The 27,930-nt window shown below is 48.8% G+C and overlaps 1 protein-coding gene across 7 annotated transcripts in view; it reads right to left on the bottom strand.

Annotated features, from left to right (window-relative positions):
• The window catches only part of stau2 (staufen double-stranded RNA binding protein 2), a 322,536-nt gene that overhangs the window by 207,922 nt on the left and 86,684 nt on the right, over positions 1–27,930 (bottom strand). For 4 of the 7 annotated variants that reach the window (XM_071414103.1, XM_071414100.1, XM_071414104.1 and 1 more), the window contains exons 7-8: positions 20,676–20,783; positions 449–724 (exon numbers count right to left, since the gene is read on the bottom strand). In XM_071414103.1, the coding sequence (XP_071270204.1) occupies positions 449–724; positions 20,676–20,783 (384 nt within the window). The remainder of the gene's footprint in view (positions 1–448; positions 725–20,675; positions 20,784–27,930) is intronic. The other 3 variants (XM_071414106.1, XM_071414105.1, XM_071414107.1) reach the window with 1 other exon arrangement.

The raw sequence follows: 27,930 nt of genomic DNA, 5'->3' as shown, positions 1-27,930 counted from the left end.
TCTCCACGCCCAGCCCCCTCTCCATCTCCACCCCCAGCCCCCTCTCCACGCCCAGCCCCCTCTCCATCCCCAGCCCCCTCTCCATCCCCAGCCCCCTCTCCATCTCCATCCCCCTCTCCACCCCCATCCCCAGCCCCCTCTCCACGCCCAGCCCCCTCTCCATCCCCAGCCCCCTCTCTATCCCCAGCCCCCTCTCCATCTCCATCCCCCTCTCCATTCCCATCCCCCTCTCCCTCCCCAGCCCCCTCTCCACGCCCATCCCCCGCTCCCTCTCCATCTCCAGCCCCCTCTCCATCCCCAGCCCCCTCTCCAGCCCCAGCCCCCTCTCCAGCCCCCTCTCCACGCCCTTCTCCCTCTCCACGCCCAGCCCCCTCTCCACGCCCAGCCCCCTCTCCACGCCCAGCCCCCTCTCCACGCCCAGCCCCCTCTCCCTCTCCATCCCTGGTACCTTGAGGATGGTCTTGGGGCGTTTCTTGTAGTGTAGTTTGGGTTTCTCCACTAACGGGGTGAAGGGGAGTTTCTTGAGGTCCTGGAGAATGGAGAGAGCAGCCCTCTTCTTAGACGTCTTCTTACTGTTCCCCTCGCCCTCTGCCGAGAACTCCCCCACGGACACACGGGTCAGGAAGCACTTCATGTGAGGGGGACCGCTTTCCTTCAAGACCTGGGGAAGGGGGAGAGAGAAGAGGAAGCTCTTCATGTGAGGGGGACCGCTTTCTTTCAAGACCTGGGGAAGGGGGAGAGAGGAGAGGAAGCTCTTCATTTCAAGGTCCTTTATGAGCTAGGGAGACCTGGGGATTTGATGTGATACCCACCCATGCATGTGTAAATCTCTCTCCACCCCCCCCTCCCCTCTCTAGGAGGAGGGTGGAGGGAGGTAGAGGAGGGTAGAGGGGGGTAGAGGAGCGTGGAGGGAAGAAAAAGAGGGAGGTAGAAGGAGTAGAGGGGGGTAGAGGAGCGTGGAGGGAAGATGAGGAGGGAGGTAGAAGGAGTAGAGGGAGGTAGAGGAGGGTGGAGGGAAGATGAGGAGGGAGGTAGAAGGAGTAGAGGGAGGTAGAGGAGGGTGGAGGTGGAGGGAGGTAAAAGGAGTAGAGGGAGGTAGAAGGAGCGTGGAGGGAAGATGAGGAGGGAGGTAGAAGGAGTAGAGGGAGGTAGAGGAGCATGGAGGGAAGATGAGGAGGGAGGTAGAAGGAGTAGAGGGAGGTAGAGGAGGGTGGAGGGAAGAAGAGGAGGGAGGTAGAAGGAGTAGAGGGAGGTAGAGGAGGGTGGAGGTGGAGGGAGGTAGAAGGAGTAGAGGAGGTAGAGGAGGTAGAAGGAGTAGAGGAGGTAGAGGAGGGAGGTAGAAGGAGTAGAGGGAGGTAGAGGAGGTAGAAGGAGTAGAGGGAGGTAGAGGAGGGAGGTAGAAGGAGTAGAGGGGGGTAGAGGAGCGTGGAGGGAAGATGAGGAGGGAGGTAGAAGGAGTAGAGGGAGGTAGAGGAGGGTGGAGGGAAGATGAGGAGGGAGGTAGAAGGAGTAGAGGGAGGTAGAGGAGGGTGGAGGTGGAGGGAGGTAGAAGGAGTAGAGGAGGTAGAGGAGGGAGGTAGAAGGAGTAGAGGGAGGTAGAAGGAGGGAGGTAGAAGGAGTAGAGGGAGGTAGAAGGAGTAGAGGGAGGTAGAGGAGGGAGGTAGAAGGAGTAGAGGGAGGTAGAAGGAGTAGAGGGAGGTAGAGGAGGTAGAAGGAGTAGAGGGAGGTAGAGGAGCGTGTGGGTGGGTCACTCACTAACTCTATGGCTTGACATGCAACATACCAGCAATGAACTCCTATGATGAACTGAAGATTTACACAAAAGTTGAGGTGCTCTTATCTCAAGTTAAGATTCTGCTCTGTCCCCCCATACCCTTCTCTATGTCACCCAGAGGGAAGGAGCGGGGGAAAGAGAGAGAGAATGTCTTATGTAATGTCCATGTTTGAGAGAGAGCGAGAGAGAGAGAGAGAGCTCAGTATCTGACTCCTCATGTGACTAATGCTTCTGGGAGAAACAATACACTCATCTCTCTCTCTCTCTCTCTCTCTCTCTCTCTCTCTCTCTCTCTCTCTCCTCCCCCCTGTGTAAGAGGTATGGCTGAGCAACAAGGCTAGGTGGTAACCAACCGTTAAAGTTAGAATGAATTAAAACAAAAAGTGTACTCCCAGCTTCTGTTTCAGTAAAAAGCTGAGGGATGGGCCTGGAGAAATGTAACCGCTTTAAAAAAGACTTATGGATCCATGATATTAACGTTCTAGATTTAAACACGTCGTGAGGCTATGCAGTGTTCGTTAACATGTACATTGTTTTACAAACATTTGAGTAAAACAAGTTTATATTTCTGATATTTCCGATAGAGGTACGACAGTTTAAACGAAGCATTTAGAAATTAAATTCATCAACGGGTTTAAATCATTCATTTATAACTCCAAAAGTCGATGTAGCAATTGAGGATTCTAGCTTTGAACAATGTCACAGAGATGTGAAACTGAGGAGAGGAGACACATCACAGGATAATCCCCCCCCCCCCCTCCTCGTCTACATGTCCCGACCTGTTTTAGACTGACTTTTCTTGGATACAGTTACTAAGGGTAGGGGTTTCTATGTGGTGGACCGCCGCGGGGCAGGTGAGGTGACACCGTCATGTCTCTCTGTCCGTCTGAATAGATGGGCTCTCTCTCTAGGGTTCTCTAAGGACAGGTGACGTAGCCACCTTGGGTCTGGCAGGTGACGTAGCCACCTTGGGTCTGGCAGGTGACGTATCCACCTTGGGTCTGGCAGGTGACGTAGCCTCCTTGGGTCTGACAGGTGACGTAGCCTCCTTGGGTCTGACAGGTGACGTAGCCACCTTGGGTCTGACAGGTGACGTAGCCACCTTGGGTCTGACAGGTGACGTAGCCACCTTGGGTCTGACAGGTGACGTAGCCTCCTTGGGTCTGGCAGGTGACGTAGCCACCTTGGGTCTGACAGGTGACGTAGCCTCCTTGGGTCTGACAGGTGACGTAGCCGCCTTGGGTCTGACAGGTGACGTAGCCTCCTTGGGTCTGGCAGGTGACGTAGCCACCTTGGGTCTGACAGGTGACGTAGCCTCCTTGGGTCTGACAGGTGATGTAACCACCTTGGGTCTGACAGGTGACGTAGCCTCCTTGGGTCTGACAGGTGACGTAGCCACCTTGGGTCTGACAGGTGACGTAGCCTCCTTGGGTCTGACAGGTGACGTAGCCTCCTTGGGTCTGGCAGGTGACGTAGCCACCTTGGGTCTGACAGGTGACGTAGCCACCTTGGGTCTGACAGGTGACGTAGCATCCTTGGGTCTGACAGGTGATGTAACCACCTTGGGTCTGACAGGTGACATAACCTCCTTGGGTCTGACAGGTGACGTAGCCACCTTGGGTCTGACAGGTGACGTAGCCACCTTGGGTCTGACAGGTGACGTAGCCTACTTGGGTCTGGCAGGTGACGTAGCCACCTTGGGTCTGACAGGTGACGTAGCCACCTTGGGTCTGACAGGTGACGTAGCCTCCTTGGGTCTGACAGGTGACGTAGCCTCCTTGGGTCTGACAGACAGGTGACGTAGCCACCTTGGGTCTGACAGGTGACGTAGCTGCCTTGGGTCTGACAGGTGACGTAGCCACCTTGGGTCTGACAGGTGACGTAGCCACCTTGGGTCTGACAGGTGACGTAGCCTCCTTGGGTCTGACAGGTGACGTAGCCTCCTTGGGTCTGACAGGTGACGTAACCACCTCAGGTCTGACAGGTGACGTAGCCACTTCGGGTCTGACAGACAGGTGACATAGCTACCTTGGGTCTGACAGGTGACATAGCCTCCTTGGGTCTGACAGGTGACATAGCTACCTTGGGTCTGACAGGTGACATAGCTACCTTGGGTCTGACTGGTGACATAGCTACCTTGGGTCTGACTGGTGACATAACCTCCTTGGGTCTGACAGGTGACATAGCCACCTTGGGTCTGACAGGTGACATAGCCTCCTTGGGTCTGACAGGTGACGTAACCACCTCCGGGTCTGACAGGTGATGTAGCCTCCTTGGGTCTGACAGGTGACGTAACCTCCTTGGGTCTGACAGATGACATCGCTACCTCGGGTCTGACAGGTGACATAGCCTCCTTGGGTCTGCCAGGTGACATAGCCTCCTTGGGTCTGACAGGTGACATAGCTACCGTGGGTCTGACAGGTGACATAGCCTCCTTGGGTCTGACAGGTGACATAACCTCCTTGGGTCTGGCAGGTGACATAGCCTCCTTGGGACTGACAGGTGACATAGCCTCCTTGGGTCTGACAGGTGACATAGCCTCCTCGGGTCTGACAGGTGACATAGCCTCCTCGGGTCTGACAGGTGACATAGCCTCCTTGGGTCTGACAGGTGACATAGCCTCCTTGGGTCTGCCAGACAGGTGACAGATGGGGTCTTGTAAGGACAGCATATTAGTTCAGAGAGGGATGGTGGTTTTTCTCTACTCTAGAAGTATCTAGATTGAAGATGCAGGTTGGGACATCGTATTCACGTATTCACAGGTTGGGACGTCATATTCACGTATTCACAGGTTGGGACGTCGTATTCACGTATTCACTGGTTGCGACGTCGTATTCACGTATTCACTGGTTGCGACGTCGTATTCACGTATTCACAGGTTGGGACGTCGTATTCACGTGCGGAAGCTTTGGAACAGCGGTTCCAAACGGTTTTGATACACGAGACCCCATTTCGATACACGAGACCCCATTTCGATACACGAGACCCCATTTCGATACACGAGACCCCATTTCGATACACGAGACCCCATTTCGATACACGAGACCCCATTTCGATACACGAGACCCCATTTTGATACACGAGATCCCATTTCGATACACGAGACCCCATTTCGATACACGAGACCCCATTTCGATACACGAGACCCCATTTCGATACACGAGACCCCATTTCGATACACGAGACCCCATTTTAATACACGAGATCCCATTTCGATACACGAGACCCCATTTCGATACACGAGACCCCATTTCGATACACGAGACCCCATTTTGATACACGAGACCCCATTTCGATACACGAGACCCCATTTCGATACACGAGACCCCATTTCGATACACGAGACCCCATTTTGATACACGAGATCCCATTTCGATACACGAGACCCCATTTCGATACACGAGATCCCATTTCGATACACGAGACCCCATTTCAATACACGAGACCCCATTTCGATACACGAGACCCCATTTCGATACCCGAGACCCCATTTCGATACACGAGACCCCATTTCGATACACGAGACCCCATTTTGATACACGAGACCCCATTTCGATACACGAGACCCCATTTTGATACACGAGACCCCATTTTGTAATTAGAAATGTTTTCGGGGGACCCCACCATGTAAAACAGTGATGTAATCAACGTTTACTTTTTGAATTGTGGCTATGACAGTCTATTACATATCAGACCGACTGCATTTCAATCTGAAGACATGATTACCCCCCCCCAGTCTGACTTAGTACCTGGTCCACTCTGTTCTAATGAATCCTGAGCTTGTGGAGGGAAACAGAAGTCATATAGGTGGGAGTCTTATAATTTCACAAATGGGCTCATAAAGTTTGTAGGAAGAAAACAGAAAACGTTCTGTTCATTACAACCACCTTAGCTGTTAACGGAGAGTTACTGACAATACCAGGGCTCAATCAACCAATCACAATGTCTCTATTTCCAGAGTTACTGACAATACCAGGGCTCAATCAACCAATCACAATGTCTCTATTTCCAGAGTTACTGACAATACCAGGGCTCAATCAACCAATCACAATGTCTCTATTTCCAGAGTTACTGACAATACCAGGGCTCAATCAACCAATCACAATGTCTCTATTTCCAGAGTTACTGACAATACCAGGGCTCAATCAACCAATCACAATGTCTCTATTTCCAGAGTTACTGACAATACCAGGGCTCAATCAACCAATCACAATGTCTCTATTTCCAGAGTTACTGACAATACCAGGGCTCAATCAACCAATCACAATGTCTCTATTTCCAGAGTTACTGACAATACCAGGGCTCAATCAACCAATCACAATGTCTCTATTTCCAGAGTTACTGACAATACCAGGGCTCAATCAACCAATCACAATGTCTCTATTTCCAGAGTTACTGACAATACCAGGGCTCAATCAACCAATCACAATGTCTCTATTTCCAGAGTTACTGACAATACCAGGGCTCAATCAACCAATCACAATGTCTCTATTTCCAGAGTTACTGACAATACCAGGGCTCAATCAACCAATCACAATGTCTCTATTTCCAGAGTTACTGACAATACCAGGGCTCAATCAACCAATCACAATGTCTCTATTTCCAGAGTTACTGACAATACCAGGGCTCAATCAACCAATCACAATGTCTCTATTTCCAGAGTTACTGACAATACCGGAGCTCAATCAACCAATCACAATGTCTCTATTTCCAGAGTTACTGACAATACCGGAGCTCAATCAACCAATCACAATGTCTCTATTTCCAGAGTTACTGACAATACCGGAGTTCAATCAACCAATCACAATGTCTCTATTTCCAGGTTACTGACAATACCAGGGCTCAATCAACCAATCACAATGTCTCTATTTCCAGGTTACTGACAATACCAGGGCTCAATCAACCAATCACAATGTCTCTATTTCCAGAGTTACTGACAATACCAGGGCTCAATCAACCAATCACAATGTCTCTATTTCCAGGTTACTGACAATACCAGGGTTCAATCAACCAATCACAATGTCTCTATTTCCAGAGTTTTAACCCTATTTTTCAAATCAGACCCCTAGTTTGGGAAGCTTTAGAAGACAGTCTGTTGCATCGCTGGTTCTGGGATATTAGAATCCTCTGGCCTTTAACCCTTGTTATCTTCAACCTGTAGAAGTAGGAGCCCATCACAGACGTGGTGCATACTGTCCTGATTGCCGTCTTGATACCAAAAAAAAGTAACAGGCTGATTTCCTTTTATAGAATACAGCGTGAGGACTAGAACGAGAGAGAGTGTGTGTGTGTGTGTGTGTGTGTGTGTGTGTGTGTGTGTGTGTGTGTGTGGGCTGTTGGCTGAATACAGCGTGAGGACTAGAACGAGAGAGTGTGTGTGTGTGTGTGTGTGTGTGTGTGTGTGTGTGTGTGTGTGTGTGTGTGTGTGTGGGCTGTTGGCTGAATACAGCGTGAGGACTAGAACGAGAGAGAGTGTGTGTGTGTGTGTGTGGGCTGTTGGCTGAATACAGCGTGAGGACTAGAACGAGAGAGAGTGTGTGTGTGTGTGTGTGTGTGTGTGTGTGTGTGTGTGTGTGTGTGTGTGTGTGTGTGTGTGTGTGTGTGTGTGTGTGTGTGTGTGTGTGTGGGCTGTTGGCTGAATACAGCGTGAGGACTAGAACGAGAGAGTGAGTGTGTGTGTGTGTGTGTGTGTGTGTGTGTGTGTGTGTGTGTGTGTGTGTGTGTGTGTGTGTGTGTGTGGGCTGTTGGCTGAATACAGCGTGAGGACTAGAACGAGAGAGAGTGTGTGTGTGTGTGTGTGTGTGTGTGGGCTGTTGGCTGAATACAGCGTGAGGACTAGAACGAGAGAGAGTGTGTGTGTGTGTGTGTGTGTGTGTGTGTGTGTGTGTGTGTGTGTGTGTGTGTGTGTGTGTGTGTGTGTGTGGGCTGTTGGCTGAATACAGCGCGAGGACTAGAACGAGAGAGTGTGTGTGTGTGTGTGTGTGTGTGTGGGCTGTTGGCTGTTGGCTGAATACAGCGTGAGGACTAGAACGAGAGAGGGTGTGTGTGTGTGTGTGTGGGCTGTTGGCTGAATACAGCGTGAGGTCTAGAACGAGTGTGTGTGTGTGTGTGTGTGTGTGTGTGTGTGTGGGCTGTTGGCTGAATACAGCGTGAGGACTAGAACGAGAGAGTGTGTGTGTGTGTGTGTGTGTGGGGGCTGTTGGCTGAATACAGCGTGAGGACTAGAACGAGAGAGAGAGTGTGTGTGTGTGTGTGTGTGTGTGTGTGTGTGTGTGTGTGTGTGTGTGGGCTGTTGGCTGAATACAGCGTGAGGACTAGAACGAGAGTGTGTGTGTGTGTGTGTGTGTGTGTGTGGGGGCTGTTGGCTGGGTGTACAGGTTGTGTGAGTACAGAGTGTGTGTGTGTGTGTGTGTGGGCTGTTGGCTGGGTGTACAGGTTGCAGGGTGGCGGCAGACAAGCTGTAGTCAGTCTTCCTTCAGACGACATGGAATCTCTATCAGCAAGATGGGGTTACAATACCTCCTTTACACACACACACGCGCACACACACACACACACATGCACTACCACACCTCTGATGACACAGATCAGGTTATTTAAAAGGAAACGCTCTGTGATTTAATGTTGATCTTTATTTTCTCTTTCTTTCCATCGCTCCCTCCCATTCCCTCTCTCTCTCTCCTAGTCCATCTCTCTCTCTCTCTCCCTCCCATTCCCTCTCTCTCTCTCCCAGTCCCCCTCTATCTCTCTCCCAGTCACTCTCTCTCTCTCCCATTCCCCCTCTCTCTCTCCCATTCCCTCCCTCTCTCCCATTCCCTCCCTCTCTCTCTCTCCCAGTCCCTCTCTCTCTCACCTATTCCCTCTCTCTCTCTCTCTCTCTCCCAGTCCCTCTCTCTCTCTCTCTCTCTCCCATTCCCCTCTCCCTCCCATTCCCCATCTCTCTCTCTCCCAGTCCCTCTCTCTCTGACTCTCTCTCCCTCCCATTCCCTTTCTCTCCCAGTCCCTCTCTCTCTCCCCCTCCCAGTCCCTCTCTCTCTCCCAGTTCCTCTCCCACCCCCCATCTCTATCTCTCTCTCTCCCTCTCTATCCCAATCCCTCTCTCTCTCTCCCATTCCCTCTCTTTCTCTCCCTCCCATTCCCCCTCTCTCTCTCTCCCAGTCCCTCTCCCACCCCCCATCTCTATCTCTCTCTCTCTCCCATTCCCTCTCTCTCTCTCCCATTCCCCTCTCTCTCTCTCTCTCCCAGTCCCCCTCTCTCTCTCTCTCTCCCAGTCCCCCTCTCTCTCTCCCTCCCATTCCATCCCTCTCATTCCCCCTCTCTCTCTCTCTCTTTCTCCCAGGCCCTCTCTCCCTCCCATTCCCCATCTCTCTCTCTCCCATTCCCTCCCTCTCTCTCTCTCCCATTCCCTCTCTCTCTCTCTCCCATTCCCCCTCTCTCTCTCTCTCTCCCCCTCCCTCTCTCTCTCCCATTCCCCCTCTCTCTCTCCCATTCCCTCTCTCTCTCTCTCCCATTCCCCCTCTCTCTCTCTCCCATTCCCTCTCTCTCTCTCCCATTCCCTCTCTCTCTCTCCCATTCCCTCTCTCTCTCTCCCATTCCCCCTCTCTCTCTCTCTCTCCCATTCCCTCTCTCTCTCTCCCAGCTTTTTCTCAATGAGACATTAACACCAGCGGCGGGTTTGGATCCGTACATACGAGACCTTCTATACCACCAGGGTGTGTGTGTGTGTGTGTGTGTGTGTGTGTGTGTGTGTGTGTGTGTGTGTGTGTCAACAGGGTGAAACAATAGCAGAGGCTGGCAGACTAAAGATAAAGGATCTATGGTATCAGTAACAAGGAAGGACTAAAGCCCTGAGGCCATAAGCAGCTAGTACTGCTGTGCATGATGGGTGGTTCTTGGCCCATTTAGGCCCGCTCTTCCCTTCTAGGCCGCATCGCTAATGGCACTCTATTCCCTGTATAGCGCACTACTTTTGACCAGGGCTCACAGGGCGGCACTATACAGGGAATAGGGTGCCATTCAGGAACACTACACCTCGTCTCCTATGTCCTTCAGTAAAGAGACATCCAGACGTTATACACAGACAGTGATTTATCTATCTATCCATTCCCTCTCTTTGATCCAGCTGACTCAGGATTAAGTCAGGGTTTGGGGTTAAAGTCACGACCCTCCTCATCGCTGTGACACAATGCCAGCCTCCCAAAACGGAACCCTATTCCCTACATAGTGCACTACTTTTGACCATGGCCCTATATAACCCTATTCCCTACATAGTGCACTACTTTTGACCATGGCCCTATATAACCCTATTCCCTACATAGTGCACTACTTTTGACCATGGCCCTATATAACCCTATTCCCTACATAGTGCACTACTTTTGACCAGAGTGTCAACTGGGGAAACAGTCAATCTATCATGCACAGACTGTAGTGGTTAAGGTGATACAGAAATATCCTCTTCCACAGTCATGTTATGTAATGTCCATGTTACAGGCCTCTTCCACAGTCATGTTATGTTATGTCCATGTTACAGGCCTCTTCCACAGTCATGTTATGTTATGTCCATGTTACAGGCTCTTCCACAGTCATGTTATGTTATGTCCATGTTACAGGCCTCTTCCACAGTCATGTTATGTTATGTCCATGTTACAGGCCTCCTCCACAGTCATGTTATGTTATGTCCATGTTACAGGCCTCTTCCACAGTCATGGTATGTTATGTCCATGTTACAGGCTCTTCCACAGTCATGTTATGTTATGTCCATGTTACAGGCCTCTTCCACAGTCATGTTATGTTATGTCCATGTTACAGGCCTCTTCCACAGTCATGTTATGTTATGTCCATGTTACAGGCTCTTCCACAGTCATGTTATGTTATGTCCATGTTACAGGCCTCTTCCACAGTCATGTTATGTTATGTCCATGTAACAGGCCTCTTCCACAGTCATGTTATGTTATGTCCATGTTACAGGCCTCTTCCACAGTCATGGTATGTTATGTCCATGTTACAGGCCTCTTCCACAGTCATGTTATGTTATGTCCATGTTACAGGCCTATTCCACAGTCATGGTATGTTATGTCCATGTTACAGGCTCTTCCACAGTCATGGTATGTTATGTCCATGTTACAGGCCTCTTCCACAGTCATGTTATGTTATGTCCATGTTACAGGCCTCTTCCACAGTCATGGTATGTTATGTCCATGTTACAGGCCTCTTCCACAGTCATGGTATGTTATGTCCATGTTACAGGCCTCTTCCACAGTTATGTGTGGTAGTGTCGTAGCGTGGTAGTGTCATAGCGTGGTAGTGTCGTAGCGTGGTAGTGTCGTAGCGTGGTAGTGTCGTAGCGTGGTAGTGTCGTAGCGTGGTAGTGTCATAGCGTGGTAGTGTCATAGCGTGGTAGTGTCCTAGCGTGGTAGTGTCGTAGCGTGGTAGTGTCGTAGCGTGGTAGTGTCGTAGCGTGGTAGTGTCGTAGCGTGGTAGTGTCGTAGCGTGGTAGTGTCGTAGCGTGGTAGTGTCGTAGCGTCGTAGTTTCGTAGCGTGGTAGTGTCGTAGCGTGGTAGTGTCGTAGCGTGGTAGCGTGGTAGCGTGGTAGTGTCGTAGCGTGGTAGTGTCGTAGCGTGGTAGTGTCGTAGCGTGGTAGTGTCGTAGCGTGGTAGTGTCGTAGCGTCGTAGTGTCGTAGCGTGGTAGTGTCGTAGCGTGGTAGTGTCGTAGCGTGGTAGTGTCGTAGTGTCGTAGCGTGGTAGTGTCGTAGCGTGGTAGTGTCGTAGCGTGGTAGCGTCGTAGCGCGGTAGTGTCGTAGCGCGGTAGTGTCGTAGCGCGGTAGTGTCGTAGCGCGGTAGTGTCGTAGCGCGGTAGTGTCGTAGCGTGGTAGTGTCGTAGCGTGGTAGTGTCGTAGCGTGGTAGTGTCGTAGCGTGGTAGTGTCGTAGCGTGGTAGTGTCGTAGCGTGGTAGTGTCGTAGCGTGGAGAGAGGAGTGGTAGTGTCATAGCGTGGTAGTGTCATAGCGTGGTAGTGTCATAGTGTCATAGCGTGGTAGTGTCCTAGCGTGGTAGTGTGGTAGTGTCATAGCGTGGTAGTGTCATAGCGTGGTAGTGTCGTAGCGTGGTAGTGTCGTAGCGTGGTAGTGTCGTAGCGTCGTAGTGTCGTAGCGTGGTAGTGTCGTAGCGTGGTAGTGTCGTAGCGTGGTAGTGTCGTAGTGTCGTAGCGTGGTAGTGTCGTAGCGTGGTAGTGTCGTAGCGTGGTAGTGTCGTAGCGTGGTAGTGTCGTAGCGTGGTAGTGTCGTAGCGTGGTAGTGTCATAGCGTGGTAGTGTCGTAGCGTGGTAGTGTCGTAGCGTGGTAGTGTCGTAGCGTGGTAGTGTCGTAGCGTGGTAGTGTCATAGCGTGGTAGTGTCGTAGCGTGGTAGTGTCGTAGCGTGGTAGTGGCATAGTGTCGTAGTGTCGTAGCGTGGTAGTGTCATAGCGTGGTAGTGTCGTAGCGTGGTAGTGTCGTAGCGTGGTAGTGTCGTAGCGTGGTAGTGTCATAGCGTGGTAGTGTCATAGCGTGGTAGTGTCCTAGCGTGGTAGTGTGGTAGTGTCATAGCGTGGTAGTGTCGTAGCGTGGTAGTGTCGTAGCGTGGTAGTGTCGTAGCGTGGTAGTGTCGTAGCGTGGTAGTGTCGTAGCGTGGTAGTTTCGTAGCGTGGTAGTGTCGTAGCGTGGTAGTGTCGTAGCGTGGTAGTGTCGTAGCGTGGTAGTGTCGTAGCGTGGTAGTGTCGTAGCGTGGTAGTGTCGTAGCGTGGTAGTGTCATAGCGTGGTAGTGTCGTAGCGTGGTAGTGTCCTAGCGTGGTAGTGTCATAGTGTGGTAGTGTCGTAGCGTGGTAGTGTCATAGCGTGCTAGTGTCATAGCGTGGTAGTGACGTAGCGTGGTAGTGTCGTAGCGTGGTAGTGTCGTAGCGTGATAGTGTTGTAGCGTGGTAGTGTCATAGTGTGGTAGTGTCGTAGCGTGGTAGTGTCGTAGCGTGGTAGTGTCGTAGCGTGGTAGTGTCGTAGCGTGGTAGTGTCATAGCGTGGTAGTGTCATAGCGTGGTAGTGTCATAGTGTCATAGCGTGGTAGTGTCCTAGCGTGGTAGTGTGGTAGTGTCATAGCGTGGTAGTGTCATAGCGTGGTAGTGTCGTAGCGTGGTAGTGTCATAGCGTGGTAGTGTCATAGCGTGGTAGTGTCATAGCGTGGTAGTGACGTAGCGTGGTAGTGTCGTAGCGTGGTAGTGTCGTAGCGTGGTAGTGTCATAGTGTGGTAGTGTCATAGTGTGGTAGTGTGGCGAGAGAGGAATGGAGTTGAGTGGACAGGAAAGAGAGAGGAGTGGGCAGGAAGGAGAGAGGAGAGGAGTGGGCAGGAAGGAGAGAGGAGTGGAGTGGACAGGAAGGAGAGAGGAGTGGACAGGAAGGAGAGAGGAGTGGAGTGGACAGGATGGAGAGAGGAGTGGAGTGGACAGGAAGGAGAGAGGAGTGGAGTGGACAGGAAGGAGAGAGAAGTGGAGTGGGCAGGATGGAGAAAAGAGTGGAGTGGACAGGATGGAGAGAGGAGTGGACAGGATGGAGAGAGGAGTGGACAGGATGGAGAGAGGAGTGGAGTGGACATGAAGGAGAGAGGAGTGGAGTGGACATGAAGGAGAGAGAAGTGGAGTGGACAGGAAGGAGAGAGAAGTGGAGTGGGCAGGAAGGAGAGAGGAGTGGAGTGGACAGGAAGGAGAGAGGAGAGGAGTGGGCAGGAAGGAGAGAGGAGTGGAGTGGACAGGAAGGAGAGAGGAGTGGAGTGGACAGGAAGGAGAGAGGAGTGGGCAGGAAGGAGAGAAGAGTGGACAGGATGGAGAGAGGAGTGGAGTGGACAGGAAGGAGAGAGGAGTGGACAGGAAGGAGAGAGGAGAGGAGTGGACAGGAAGGAGAGAGGAGAGGAGTGGACAGGAAGGAGAGAGGAGAGGAGTGGACAGGATGGAGAGAGGAGTGGAGTGGACAGGAAGGAGAGAGGAGTGGACAGGAAGGAGAGAGGAGTGGACAGGATGGAGAGAGAGGAGTGGACAGGATGGACAGAGAGGAGTGGACAGGAAGGAGAGAGGAGTGGATAGGATGGAGAGAGGAGTGGAGTGGACAGGAAGGAGAGAGGAGTGGACAGGAAGGAGAGAGGAGTGGAGTGGACAGGATGGAGAGAGGAGTGTATAGGAAGGAGAGTGGAGTGGACAGGATGGAGAGAGGAGTGTATAGGAAGGAGAGAGGAGTGGACAGGAAGGAGAGAGGAGTGGATAGGATGGAGAGAGGAGTGGACAGGATGGAGAGAGGAGTGGACAGGAAGGAGAGAGGAGTGGACAGGATGGAGAGAGGAGTGGATAGGATGGAGAGAGGAGTGGACAGGATGGAGAGAGGAGTGGACAGGATGGAGAGAGGAGTGGAGTGGACAGGATGGAGAGAGGAGTGTATAGGAAGGAGAGAGGAGTGGACAGGATGGAGAGAGGAGTGTATAGGAAGGAGAGAGGAGTGGACAGGAAGGAGAGAGGAGTGGATAGGATGGAGAGAGGAGTGGACAGGATGGAGAGAGGAGTGGATAGGAAGGAGAGAGGAGTGGACAGGAAGGAGAGAGGAGTGGATAGGATGGAGAGAGGAGTGGACAGGATGGAGAGAGGAGTGGACAGGATGGAGAGAGGAGTGGACAGGATGGAGAGTGGAGTGGACAGGATGGAGAGAGGAGTGTAAAGGAAGGAGAGAGGAGTGGACAGGAAGGAGAGAGGAGTGGATAGGATGGAGAGAGGAGTGGACAGGATGGAGAGAGGAGTGGACAGGATGGAGAGAGGAGTGGACAGGATGGAGAGAGGAGTGGACAGGATGGAGAGAGGAGTGGACAGGATGGAGAGAGGAGTGGACAGGATGGAGAGAGGAGGGGAGTGGACAGGAAGGAGAGAGGAGTGGACAGGATGGAGAGAGAGGAGTGGATAGGATGGAGAGAGGAGTGGATAGGATGGAGAGAGGAGTGGACAGGATGGAGAGAGGAGTGGATAGGATGGAGAGAGGAGTGGACAGGATGGAGAGAGGAGTGGACAGGATGGAGAGAGGAGTGGACAGGATGGAGAGAGGAGTGGACAGGATGGAGAGAGGAGTGGACAGGATGGAGAGAGGAGTGGATAGGATGGAGAGAGGAGTGGACAGGATGGAGAGAGGAGTGGACAGGATGGAGAGAGGAGTGGATAGGATGGAGAGAGGAGTGGACAGGATGGAGAGAGGAGTGGACAGGATGGAGAGAGGAGTGGATAGGATGGAGAGAGGAGTGGACAGGATGGAGAGAGGAGTGGATAGGATGGAGAGAGGAGTGGATAGGATGGAGAGAGGAGTGGACAGGATGGAGAGAGGAGTGGACAGGAAGGACAGAGGAGTGGACAGGATGGAGAGGAGAGAGAGTGAGGTTGTAATGGACACAGGCAAGGGAAAGGAAAGATGGAGGGAGGATAGGGGAGAGGACAAGATAAGTAGTTTAGTGAACCCATACTTGGAAGGAAGGGGTTGTAGAGAGAGGAGGGAGGTGCAGAAGAGAAGAGTATAATGAACCCAGTCTGGGTGGGGGGACAGCCAACCTTTCATGCAGTTTACAGATGGTTGGAGAGAGCTGTGGAAAAACACTGATGGAAGTCAAGAGACTTGGAGACATAACAGTCGACCACTAATGCTCAGACACACCAGGGAAACTGACTGCCGAGAGTGACCGCAGTTACCACCACTCAGCTTAGTTAAATACTCCAGACCACAGTTACCACCACTCAGCTTAGTTAAATACTCCAGACCACAGTTACCACCACTCAGCTTAGTTAAATACTCCAGACCGTAGTTACCACCACTCAGCTTAGTTAAATACTCCAGACCGCAGTTACCACCACTCAGCTTAGTTAAATACTCCAGACCACAGTTACCACCACTCAGCTTAGTTAAATACTCCAGACCACAGTTACCACCACTCAGCTTAGTTAAATACTCCAGACCACAGTTACCACCACTCAGCTTAGTTAAATACTCCAGACCACAGTTACCACCACTCAGCTTAGTTAAATACTCCAGACCGTAGTTACCACCACTCAGCTTAGTTAAATACTCCAGACCGTAGTTACCACCACTCAGCTTAGTTAAATACTCCAGACCACAGTTAACACCAATCAGTTTAGTTAAATACTCCAGACCACAGATCCAACACCACTCAGCTTAGATAAATACTCCAGACCACAGATCCAACACCACTCAGCTTAGTCAAATACTCCAGACCGTAGTTACCACCACTCAGCTTAGTTAAATACTCCAGACCGTAGTTACCACCACTCAGCTTAGTTAAATACTCCAGACCGTAGTTACCACCACTCAGCTTAGTTAAATACTCCAGACCGTAGTTACCACCACTCAGCTTAGTTAAATACTCCAGACCGCAGTTACCACCACTCAGCTTAGTTAAATACTCCAGACCACAGTTACCACCACTCAGCTTAGTTAAATACTCCAGACCGTGGTTACCACCACTCAGCTTAGTTAAATACTCCAGACCACAGTTACCACCACTCAGCTTAGTTAAATACTCCAGACCACAGTTACCACCACTCAGCTTAGTTAAATACTCCAGACCGTAGTTACCACCACTCAGTTTAGTTAAATACTCCAGACCACAGTTACCACCACTCAGCTTAGTTAAATACTCCAGACCGCAGTTACCACCACTCAGCTTAGTTAAATACTCCAGACCGCAGTTACCACCACTCAGCTTAGTTAAATACTCCAGACCGTAGTTACCACCACTCAGCTTAGTTAAATACTCCAGACCGTAGTTACCACCACTCAGCTTAGTTAAATACTCCAGACCGCAGTTACCACCACTCAGCTTAGTTAAATACTCCAGACCGCAGTTACCACCACTCAGCTTAGTTAAATACTCCAGACCGTAGTTACCACCACTCAGCTTAGATAAATACTCCAGACCACAGATCCAACACCACTCAGCTTAGATAAATACTCCAGACCACAGTTACCACCACTCAGCTTAGTTAAATACTCCAGACCACAGATACCACCACTCAGTTTAGTCAAATACTCCAGACCGCAGTTACCACCACTCAGCTTAGTTAAATACTCCAGACCACAGTTACCACCACTCAGCTTAGTTAAATACTCCAGACCACAGTTACCACCACTCAGCTTAGTTAAATACTCCAGACCGTAGTTACCACCACTCAGCTTAGTTAAATACTCCAGACCACAGTTACCACCACTCAGCTTAGTTAAATACTCCAGACCACAGTTACCACCACTCAGCTTAGTTAAATACTCCAGACCGTAGTTACCACCACTCAGCTTAGTTAAATACTCCAGACCACAGTTACCACCACTCAGCTTAGTTAAATACTCCAGACCACAGTTACCACCACTCAGCTTAGTTAAATACTCCAGACCGCAGTTACCACCACTCAGCTTAGTTAAATACTCCAGACCACAGTTACCACCACTCAGTTTAGTTAAATACTCCAGACCGCAGTTACCAACACTCAGCTTAGTTAAATACTCCAGACCGTAGTTACCACCACTCAGCTTAGTCAAATACTCCAGACCGTAGTTACCACCACTCAGCTTAGTCAAATACTCCAGACCGTAGTTACCACCACTCAGCTTAGTCAAATACTCCAGACCGTAGTTACCACCACTCAGCTTAGTCAAATACTCCAGACCGTAGTTACCACCACTCAGCTTAGTTAAATACTCCAGACCGTAGTTACCACCACTCAGCTTAGTCAAATACTTCAGACCGTAGTTACCACCACTCAGCTTAGTTAAATACTCCAGACCGCAGTTACCACCACTCAGCTTAGTCAAATACTCCAGACCGCAGTTACCACCACTCAGCTTAGTTAAATACTCCAGACCGCAGTTACCACCACTCAGCTTAGTTAAATACTCCAGACCGCAGTTACCACCACTCAGCTTAGTTAAATACTCCAGACCACAGTTACCACCACTCAGCTTAGTTAAATACTTCAGACCACAGTTACCACCACTCAGCTTAGTTAAATACTCCAGACCGTAGTTACCACCACTCAGCTTAGTTAAATACTCCAGACCGCAGTTACCACCACTCAGCTTAGTTAAATACTCCAGACCACAGTTACCACCACTCAGCTTAGTTAAATACTCCAGACCGCAGTTACCACCACTCAGCTTAGTTAAATACTCCAGACCGTAGTTACCACCACTCAGCTTAGTTAAATACTCCAGACCGTAGTTACCACCACTCAGCTTAGATAAATACTCCAGACCACAGTTACCACCACTCAGCTTAGTTAAATACTCCAGACCACAGTTACCACCACTCAGCTTAGTTAAATACTCCAGACCGCAGTTACCACCACTCAGCTTAGTTAAATACTCCAGACCACAGTTACCACCACTCAGCTTAGTTAAATACTCCAGACCACAGATCCAACACCAATCAGCTTAGTTAAATACTCCAGACCACAGATCCAACACCAATCAGTTTGGTTAAATACTCCAGACCACAGATCCAACACTGACTAACACCAATCAGCTTAGTTAAATACTCCAGACCACAGATCCAACACCAATCAGTTTGGTTAAATACTCCAGACCACAGATCCAACACCAATCAGCTTAGTTAAATACTCCAGACCACAGATCCAACACCAATCAGTTTGGTTAAATACTCCAGACCACAGATCCAACACCAATCAGCTTAGTTAAATACTCCAGACCACAGATCCAACACCAATCAGTTTAGTTAAATACTCCAGACCACAGATCCAACACCAATCAGTTTAGTTAAATACTCCAGACCACAGATCCAACACCAATCAGTTTAGTTAAATACTCCAGACCACAGATCCAACACCAATCAGCTTAGTTAAATACTCCAGACCACAGATCCAACACCAATCAGTTTAGTTAAATACTCCAGACCACAGATCCAACACCAATCAGTTTAGTTAAATACTCCAGACCACAGATCCAACACCAATCAGTTTAGTTAAATACTCCAGACCACAGATCCAACACCACTCAGCTTAGTTAAATACTCCAGACCACAGATCCAACACCAATCAGTTTAGTTAAATACTCCAGACCACAGATCCAACACCACTCAGTTTAGTTAAATACTCCAGACCACAGTTACCAACACTCGGGTACCAGTACAATGTGGAGGCTATATACAGGGGGTACCGGTACAGAGTCAATGTGGAGACTGTATACAGGGTGTTACGGTACAGAGTCAATGTGGAGGCTATATACAGGGGGTACTGGTACAGAGTCAATGTGGAGGCTATATACAGGGGGTACCGGTACAGAGTCAATGTGGAGGCTATATACAGGAGGTACTGGTACAGAGTCAATGTGGAGGCTATATACAGGGGGTACCGGTACAGAGTCAATGTGGAGACTATATACAGGGTATTACGGTACAGAGTCAATGTGGAGACTATATACAGGGTGTTACGGTAGAGTCAATGTGGAGGCTATATACAGGGTGTTACGGTACAGAGTCAATGTGGAGGCTATATACAGGGTGTTACGGTACAGAGTCAATGTGGAGGCTATATACCGGGTGTTAAGGTACAATGCTAATAGTCCGGGTAGCCATTTGGTTCAGCACCGAGTCAAGTTTGTCCTAGACACCCGAGACCTGAGAGGAAATCCCAGGCAGGAGCTCCACAAGGAAGGCCCGTTCCAATCAGAACAGCATCGGCAAAGCTAACAGCCGGCAGTAAAGTTAGCTGGCAGGCCAGTAGATCTAACCAGTCATTTTACTGCTGCTATTGAAAATAACAGATCCCAGATCATCAGGCTTCTGTCATCTCTATCTATCTTCCAAAAAACCCAATAGCTTGCAGAAAAATAATTGCAAATAAAAACACTAAATATAACAAACTGAATAACAAATTAGCTGGAGTTAACAGGCCAGCTAGACTGCCCCGAGGGCGCCATGGCAACGCCTAATCAACATTGATTGAATCATTGTAAACCTGATACATGTGTTTTAATGAGTGACTCATATTGAAGTTCACGGAAGAGCAGAAACCAATATCATGCTCTGATTAACAACAATAATAAAAGGCCAACGGAGAGGATGGAGGAGTTTCAGATATTAAAACATATTGTGTAAACTCCTATTTCTCCTTCCACCTCTCTCTCTCTCTCTCTCTCTCTCTCTCTCTCTCTCTCTCTCTCTCTCTCTCTCTCTCTCTCTCTCTCTCTCTCTCTCTCTCTCTCTCTCTCTCTCTCTCTCTCTCTCTCTCTCTCTCTCTCTCTCTCTCTCTCTCTCTCTCTCTCTCTCTCTCTCTCTCTCTCTCTCTCCCTCTCTCCCTCTCCCTCTCCCTCTCCATGTAGAGTGTGGAGGGACGGAGGGAAGAAGGGAGTGGTGGGAGAGAGGTGAAAGAAAGATGAAGGGCTGGACGAAGGACAAACAGGCTAAACTACCTACGGTTGGACTAAACCGATTCAGACTCGTGTTCTACTCCTGGGTGAAACAGATTGATCTAGGTCAGAGACATCAGACCAACGGTCACACAGAGGACCATCAGACAAGGTCACCGTGCAGGACTCTGTGGGAGTGATGGCAACATAATTACCTGGGTGAGTCACCGAGCCCTGCTATGAAAATGACAAGGACAGCTGGCCCTTCAAACTAGTCCCATCATAACGTATGAGTACGGAGGGAGAGTGAAGGACAACGGGAAGGTTGAATAAATTAAATATTAAACACACATTATAGTGAAAGGCCTGGATAAGAACATGTTGTTGTGATAGTTTTGTATGAGTGATGCTGTTTAGACACAGTTTTACTGGTCAGAGGAAGACGCACAGGGACAATAACACACAGCCACAGTGTTGCGTGTCTTACCTCGAAGCAGACAGACAGGTTCCTCTTGAGGGCTATCTCGTAAACCAGACTGATTTCTGACTTAGAGGCATCACTCCCCTCATCCACCTCCTTCTGCTCCTCGGGGCTCTAGAAGAACAGAACAGAACATGAGAACTCCCCTCATCCACCTCCTGCTCCTCAGGGCTCTAGAACAGAACATTAGAACTCCCCTCATCTACCTCCTTCTGCTCCTCAGGGCTCTAGAACAGAACATTAGAACTCCCCTCATCTACCTCCTTCTGCTCCTCAGGGCTCTAGAACAGAACATTAGAACTCCCCTCATCTACCTCCTTCTGCTCCTCAGGGCTCTAGAACAGAACATTAGAACTCCCCTCATCCACCTCCTTCTGCTCCTCAGGGCTCTAGAACAGAACATGAGAACTCCCCTCATCCACCTCCTTCTGCTCCTCAGGGCTCTAGAACAGAACATGAGAACTCCCCTCATCCACCTCCTTCTAGAACAGAACATGAGAACTCCCCTCATCCACCTCCTTCTGCTCCTCAGGGCTCTAGAACAGAACATGAGAACTCCCCTCATCCACCTCCTTCTGCTCCTCAGGGCTCTAGAACAGAACATGAGAACTCCCCTCATCCACCTCCTGTTCCTCAGGGCTCTAGAACAGAACATTAGAACTCCCCTCATCTACCTCCTTCTGCTCCTCAGGGCTCTAGAACAACAGAACATGAGAACTCCCCTCATCTACCTCCTTCTGCTACCTCCTTCTGCTCCTCCTCAATTCATATAACAACACGTCCTGACCAAACATCCACAGCATGACGGTAAACTCAGGGAGTTCTTTCAGAACAGGGCAGAGCGCTTCAGGAAACAGGGCTTCGACAGTGGAAAGTAAGTCACCTAGCAAGGCATTATTGTCATTTTATAACAGATGATGATCGGGAGAAATAAGGGAGTACTAACTAACTCTCATAGTAGTAGATGTGAGTTTCTCTTTCATACAATCCCCTGGCCTTGTACACAGCTAATAGCTAATGTTAGCCAAACCAAGTTAGCTAGTTACTTCTACCTCCTCCTTCTTCTCGGCCTCATATGTAAACTTTGGGTACGTACAGAATACATCCCAACATGTGCGTGCGCCAGTTTTCCCCGCTAAAGTTGGCATTTATACAAATGTAATTTGACGTGAGCATGTGCTCACCTCCCCGTAACGTTTTACTATGTATGCACCTTTACTAGTGGTTGAAATATTGTATTGCAAGTTGGCAAGGAAGTATTTTGTGCAAATGGCGGATAGGACGAAAAGCATATTCTTATTTTTTGTTTTTACTTTTGTCCTCAATTTCGTGATTTCCAATTGGTAGTTACAGTCTTGTCTCATCGCTGCAACTCCCGTAACGGACTCACGAGAGGCGAAGGTCGAGAGCCGTGCGTTATCCGAAACACGACCATGCCAAGCCGCACTGCTTCTTGACACACTGCTCACTTAACACGGAAGCCAGTCGCACCAACGTGTCGGAGGAAACACCGTACACCTGGCGAACGTGTCAGCGTGCATTGCGCTCGGCCCGCCACATCCCTGCCGGCCAAACCCTCCCTAACCCGGACAGATTGTGTGTTTTATTTTAAGAATCTAAAATAATTAGACATTGGAATCTTTTTCCTATTTTAGAATAGGAATATGGGTTCATATTCCTGAAGGAGCCATACAACAAATGACCAGTGCATCACATTTAATTGGACCTAGTAACATTGTAAATAAAAGCCTATATGTATTTCAAGTTTTACTACATCCTAGGCAGTGAGGTTTATAATACCTCTATAGTCCAATTTAACAGCTGAACTTTTACATTGAAGTAGGCCTACAGTTCCTACGGAAATTATCCAGACCTTTGTCCACCTTTTTAGGTTACAACCTTACTCTAAAATGGATTAAATCGTGTTTTCCCCCCTCATCAATCTACACACAATACCCCATATTGACAAAACGTTTTTTATTTTATTTTTAGAATTGCTAATAATTAAAATAATAAAAAATGAAATATCACATTTACATAAGTATTCAGACCCTTTACTCAGTACTTTGTTGAAGCACCTTTGGCAGCGATTACAGCCTCAAGTCTTCATGGGTATGACGCTACAAGCTTGGCACACCTGTATTTGGGGAGTTTCTCCCATTCTTCTCTGCAGATCCTCTCAAGCTCTGTCATGTTGGATGTTGACTCGCTCTCTCAAAGTCTCTATATTTTCAGGTCTCTCCAGAGATGTTCGATCGGGTTCAAATCCAGGCTCTGGCTGGGCCACTCAAGGACATTCAGAGACTTGTCCTGAAGCCACTCCTGCGTTGTATGCTTAGGGTCGTTGTCCTATTGGAAGGTGAACCCTCGCCTAAGTCTGAGGTCCTGAGCACTCTGGAGCAGGTTTTCATCAAGGATCTCTCTATACTTTGCTCCGTTCATCTTTGCCTTGATCCTGACAGGTCTCCCAGTCCCTGCCGCTGAAAAACATCCCCACAGCATGATGCTGCCACCACCACCATGCTTCACCGTAGGGATGGTGCCAGGTTTCCTCCAGACGTGACGCTTGGCATTCAGGCCAAAGAGTTGAATCTTCAAATGTTATTTATCACATGCGCCGAATTCAACAGGTGTAGTATACCTTACAGTTAAATGCTTTACTGACAAGCCCTTAACCAACAATGCAGTTTTAAGAAGTTAAGAAAAAAATTGAAAGTAAAAGTAACAAATAATTAAAGAGCAGCATTAAAATAACAATAGCAAGGTTATATACAGGGGGTACCGGTACAGAGTCAATGTGGAGGCTATATACAGGGGGTACCAGTACAGAGTCAATGTGGAGGTTATATACAGGGGGTACCGGTACAGAGTCAATGTGGAGGTTATATACAGGGTGTTACGGTACAGAGTCAATGTGGAGGCTATATACAGGGTGTTACGGTACAGAGTCAATGTGGAGGCTATATACAGGATGTTACGGTACAGAGTCAATGTGGAGGCTATATACAGGGGGTACCGGTACAGAGTCAATGTGGAGGCTATATACTGGGGGTACCGGTACAGAGTCAATGTGGAGGTTATATACAGGGGGTACCGGTACAGAGTCAATGTGGAGGCTATATACAGGGTGTTTCGGTACAGAGTCAATGTGGAGGCTATATACAGGGTGTTACGGTACAGAGTCAATGTGGAGGTTATATACACGGGGTACCGGTACAGAGTCAAATGTGGAGGCTATATACAGGGTATTACGTTACAGAGTCAATGTGGAGGCTATATACAGGGGTACCAGTACAGAGTCGATGTGGAGGCTATATACAGGGTGTTACGGTACAGAGTCAATGTGGAGGCTATATACAGGGTGTTACGGTACAGAGTCAATTTGGAGGCTATATACAGGGTATTACGGTACAGAGTCAATGTGCGGGGGCACCGAGATAATAGGTAGAGATGTAGGTAGGTAGAGTTAAAGTGACTATGCATAGATGATCAACAGAGAGTAGCAGCAGTGTAAAAGAGGGGTCTGGGTAGCCCTTTGATTAGCTGTTCAGGAATCTTGGTTTCATCAGACAAGAGAATCTTGTTTCTCTTTGTCTGAGTCTTTAGGTGCCTTTTGGCAAACTTCAAGCAGGCTGTCATGTGCCTTTTACTGAGGAGTGGCTTCCGTTTGTCCACTCTACCATAAGGGCCTGATTGGTGGAGTGCTGCAGAGATGGTTGTCCTTCTGGAAGGTTCTCCCATCTCCACAGAGGAACTCTAGAGCTCTGTCAGAGTGACCATCAGGTTCTTGGTCACCTCCCTGACCAAGGCCCTTCTCCCCCGATTGGTCAGTTTGGCCAGGCTGCCAGCTCTACAAAGAGTCTTGGTGGTTCCAAACTTTTTCCATTTAAGAATGATGGAGGCCACCGTGTTCTTGGTGACCTTCAATGTTGCAGAAATGTTTTGGTACCCTTCCCCAGATCTGTGCCTCGACACAATCCAGTCTCAGACCTCTACGGACAATTCCTTCTACCTCATGGCTTGGTTTTCGCTCTGAATTGCACTGTCAACTGTCGAACCTTATATAGACAGGTGTGTTCCTTTCCAAATCATGTCCAATCAATTGAATTTACTGCAGGTGGACTCCAATCAAGTTGTAGAAACATCTCAAGGATGATCAATGGAAACAGGATGCAGCATAGCTCAATGTTGAGTCTCATTCCAAAGAGTCTGAATATTTAAGTAAATAAGGTATTTTTTTACTTCAATACATTTGTAAAAAATATTTAAACCTGTTTTAACTTTGTCATTATGGGGTATTGTGTATAGATTAATGAGGATATATATATTTTTTAAATCAATTTTAGACTAAGGCTGTAACGTAACAACATGTCTGAATACTTTCCGAAGGCTCTGTATGTATCAAGTTTGAAGTGGTGTTTTTATTGTCATGTGCACAAGTACAGTGAAATGCCTTTCCCAACAATGCAGAAATGAATATCAGTGGTGATACAAATAAAAAGTCAAGTAAATTGACCGGAAGCTTATCTAAAATATTTGACAGTGTGGGTAGGCTACAGTATTGCTGTGCGATAGGAGCGTGACATCATAGTCTAGTTAATCTCAGAGCCAATACCAAGGCAGGATAGGAGCGTGACATCATAGTCTAGTTAATCTCAGAGCCAATACCAAGGCAGGATAGGAGCGTGACATCATAGTCCATTTAATCTCAGAGCCAATACCAAGGCAGGATAGGAGCGTGACATCATAGTCTAGTTAATCTCAGAGCCAATACCAAGGCAGGATAGGAGCGTGACATCATAGTCTAGTTAATCTCAGAGCCAATACCAAGGCAGGATAGGAGTGTGACATCATAGTCTATTTAATCTCAGAGCCAATACCAAGACAGGATAGGAGCGTGACATCATAGTCTAGTTAATCTCAGAGCCAATACCAAGGCAGGATAGGAGCGTGACATCATAGTCTAGTTAATCTCAGAGCCAATACCAAGGCAGGATAGGAGCATGACATCATAGTCTAGTTAATCTCAGAGCCTATACCAAGGCAGGATAGGAGTGTGACATCATAGTCCATTTAATCTCAGAGCCAATACCAAGGCAGGATAGGAGCATGACATCATAGCCCATTTAATCTCAGAGCCTATACCAAGGCAGGATAGGAGCATGACATCATAGTCTAGTTAATCTCAGAGACAATACCAAGGCAGGATAGGAGCATGACATCATAGTCTAGTTAATCTCAGAGCCAATACCAAGGCAGGATAGGAGTGTGACATCATAGTCTAGTTAATCTCAGAGCCAATACCAAGGCAGGACATAGAAACCCAATAATGATAATGATAATCTAAATATTAAAAACAATTAGTCTTTTGCATGCCGTGGCCAAATGTCAATAGTTCCAAATGATAACACAAATGAAGGGCGTTACTGTCACATTAAAGGGTGAATGTGTTTTCCAGGAGGAGTTTAAATGCTGTTCACACACAGTTTTAGGACAGGTCTGATTTATAATGGAAAACATGGGTAGGTATGGCGTGAGCCAAGTTAATCAACATCAATATTGTTTACACAACGGTTATAAATGATGCCTTTGGGCTCTAGAACAACATAACAGAACATTAGAACACCTTTTGGGCTCTAGAACAACATAGAACAACAGAACATAACATTAGAACACCTTTTGGGCTCTAAAACAACATAGAACAACAGAACAGAACATTAGAACACAACATAGAACAACAGAACAGAACATTAGAACACCTTTTTTTTTGGGGGGGGGGGGAGTTGTACCATTTGTAACTGTATCTAAAATGTACCAAACCGTGCCAATAATGTCTATTGCTGTTGTTTCCCATGATTGGTATCAATAAAAATGTTTTTTTTTTAAAGGTTTCGGGAACACAACAAAAATAACATAAACATTTTCTCAGAGAGCAGAGCAGTGACATAGTGTTCTGTTGTCAGGCAAAATAATGTTCAGAACATCAGGAAACTGGAGCGTTGAAGACCTGTAACAGGAAGTAATCCAGTCCCCACTAGTACTTTAACTGTACAACATCCAACTGCTCTGACAACACATTTCTCATGTCAACACTTTCCCTCCAAAAACAATGATTTTCTTCTTTCTCATTCTTTCTCTCATAAACATACAGGGTGGGTGTCGGCCAAGTGGTGTCCTGGCTGCTCCAGGCATAATATGATATGTGGGAGACAGACAGACAGACAGACAGACAGACAGACAGACAGACAGACAGACAGAGACAGACAGACAAAGCTCAGTATCTGACTCCTTATGTGACTAATGCTGCTGGGAAAAACAATAAACTTCTCTCTCTCTCTCTCTCTCTCTCAATCCCTCCATCCATCCAGGCCTTCACTTAGCCAGGTCTTCACTCAGCCAGGCCTTCACACAGCCAGGCCTTCACACAGCCAGGCCATCACTCAGCCAGGCCTTCACTCAGCCAGGCCTTCACTCAGCCAGGCCTTCACTCAGCCAGGCCTTCACTCAGCCAGGCCTTCACTCAGCCAGGCCTTCACTCAGCCAGGCCTTCACTCAGCCAGGCCTTCACTCAGCCAGGTCCTCACTCAGCCAGGCCTTCACTCAGTCAGGCCTTCACTCAGTCAGGCCTTCACTCAGGCAGGCCTTCACTCAGCCAGGCCTTCACTCAGCCAGGCCTTCACTCAGCCAGGTCTTCACTCAGCCAGGTCTTCACTCAGCCAGGCCTTCACTCAGCCAGGCCTTCACTCAGCCAGGCCTTCACTCAGCCAGGCCTTCACTCAGCCAGGCCTTCACTCAGCCAGGCCTTCACTCAGCCAGGCCTTCACTCAGCCAGGCCTTCACTCAGTCAGGCCTTCACTCAGTCAGGCCTTCACTCAGCCAGGCCTTCACTCAGCCAGGCCTTCACTCAGCCAGGCCTTCACTCAGCCAGGCCTTCACTCAGCCAGGCCTTCACTCAGCCAGGCCTTCACTCAGCCAGGCCTTCACTCAGCCAGGCCTTCACTCAGCCAGGCCTTCACTCAGCCAGGCCTTCCTCTGCCTGTGATATGTAGTAGAGCAGAGCCACATGACTCCACTTTGAGACCGCCAGAGCACCAATTACACGTTGTGACTACGGCTTGTCTGGTCTACGGAGCAGTCATCATGTTGTGTGTGTTAGGGTGGATAATCTAGTCCTACCCTGCCCGCGGATAATCTAGTCCTACCCTGCCCGCGGATAATCTAGTCACACCCTGCCCGCGGATAATCTAGTTTTACCCTGCAC

Source organism: Salvelinus alpinus, chromosome 8 (genome assembly GCF_045679555.1).
Source record: "Salvelinus alpinus chromosome 8, SLU_Salpinus.1, whole genome shotgun sequence".
In the NCBI taxonomy this organism is placed as follows: Eukaryota; Metazoa; Chordata; class Actinopteri; order Salmoniformes; family Salmonidae; genus Salvelinus; species Salvelinus alpinus.
Note: the sequence above shows the minus strand (reverse complement) of the source record. Positions and strands in the feature narration are given on the sequence as shown.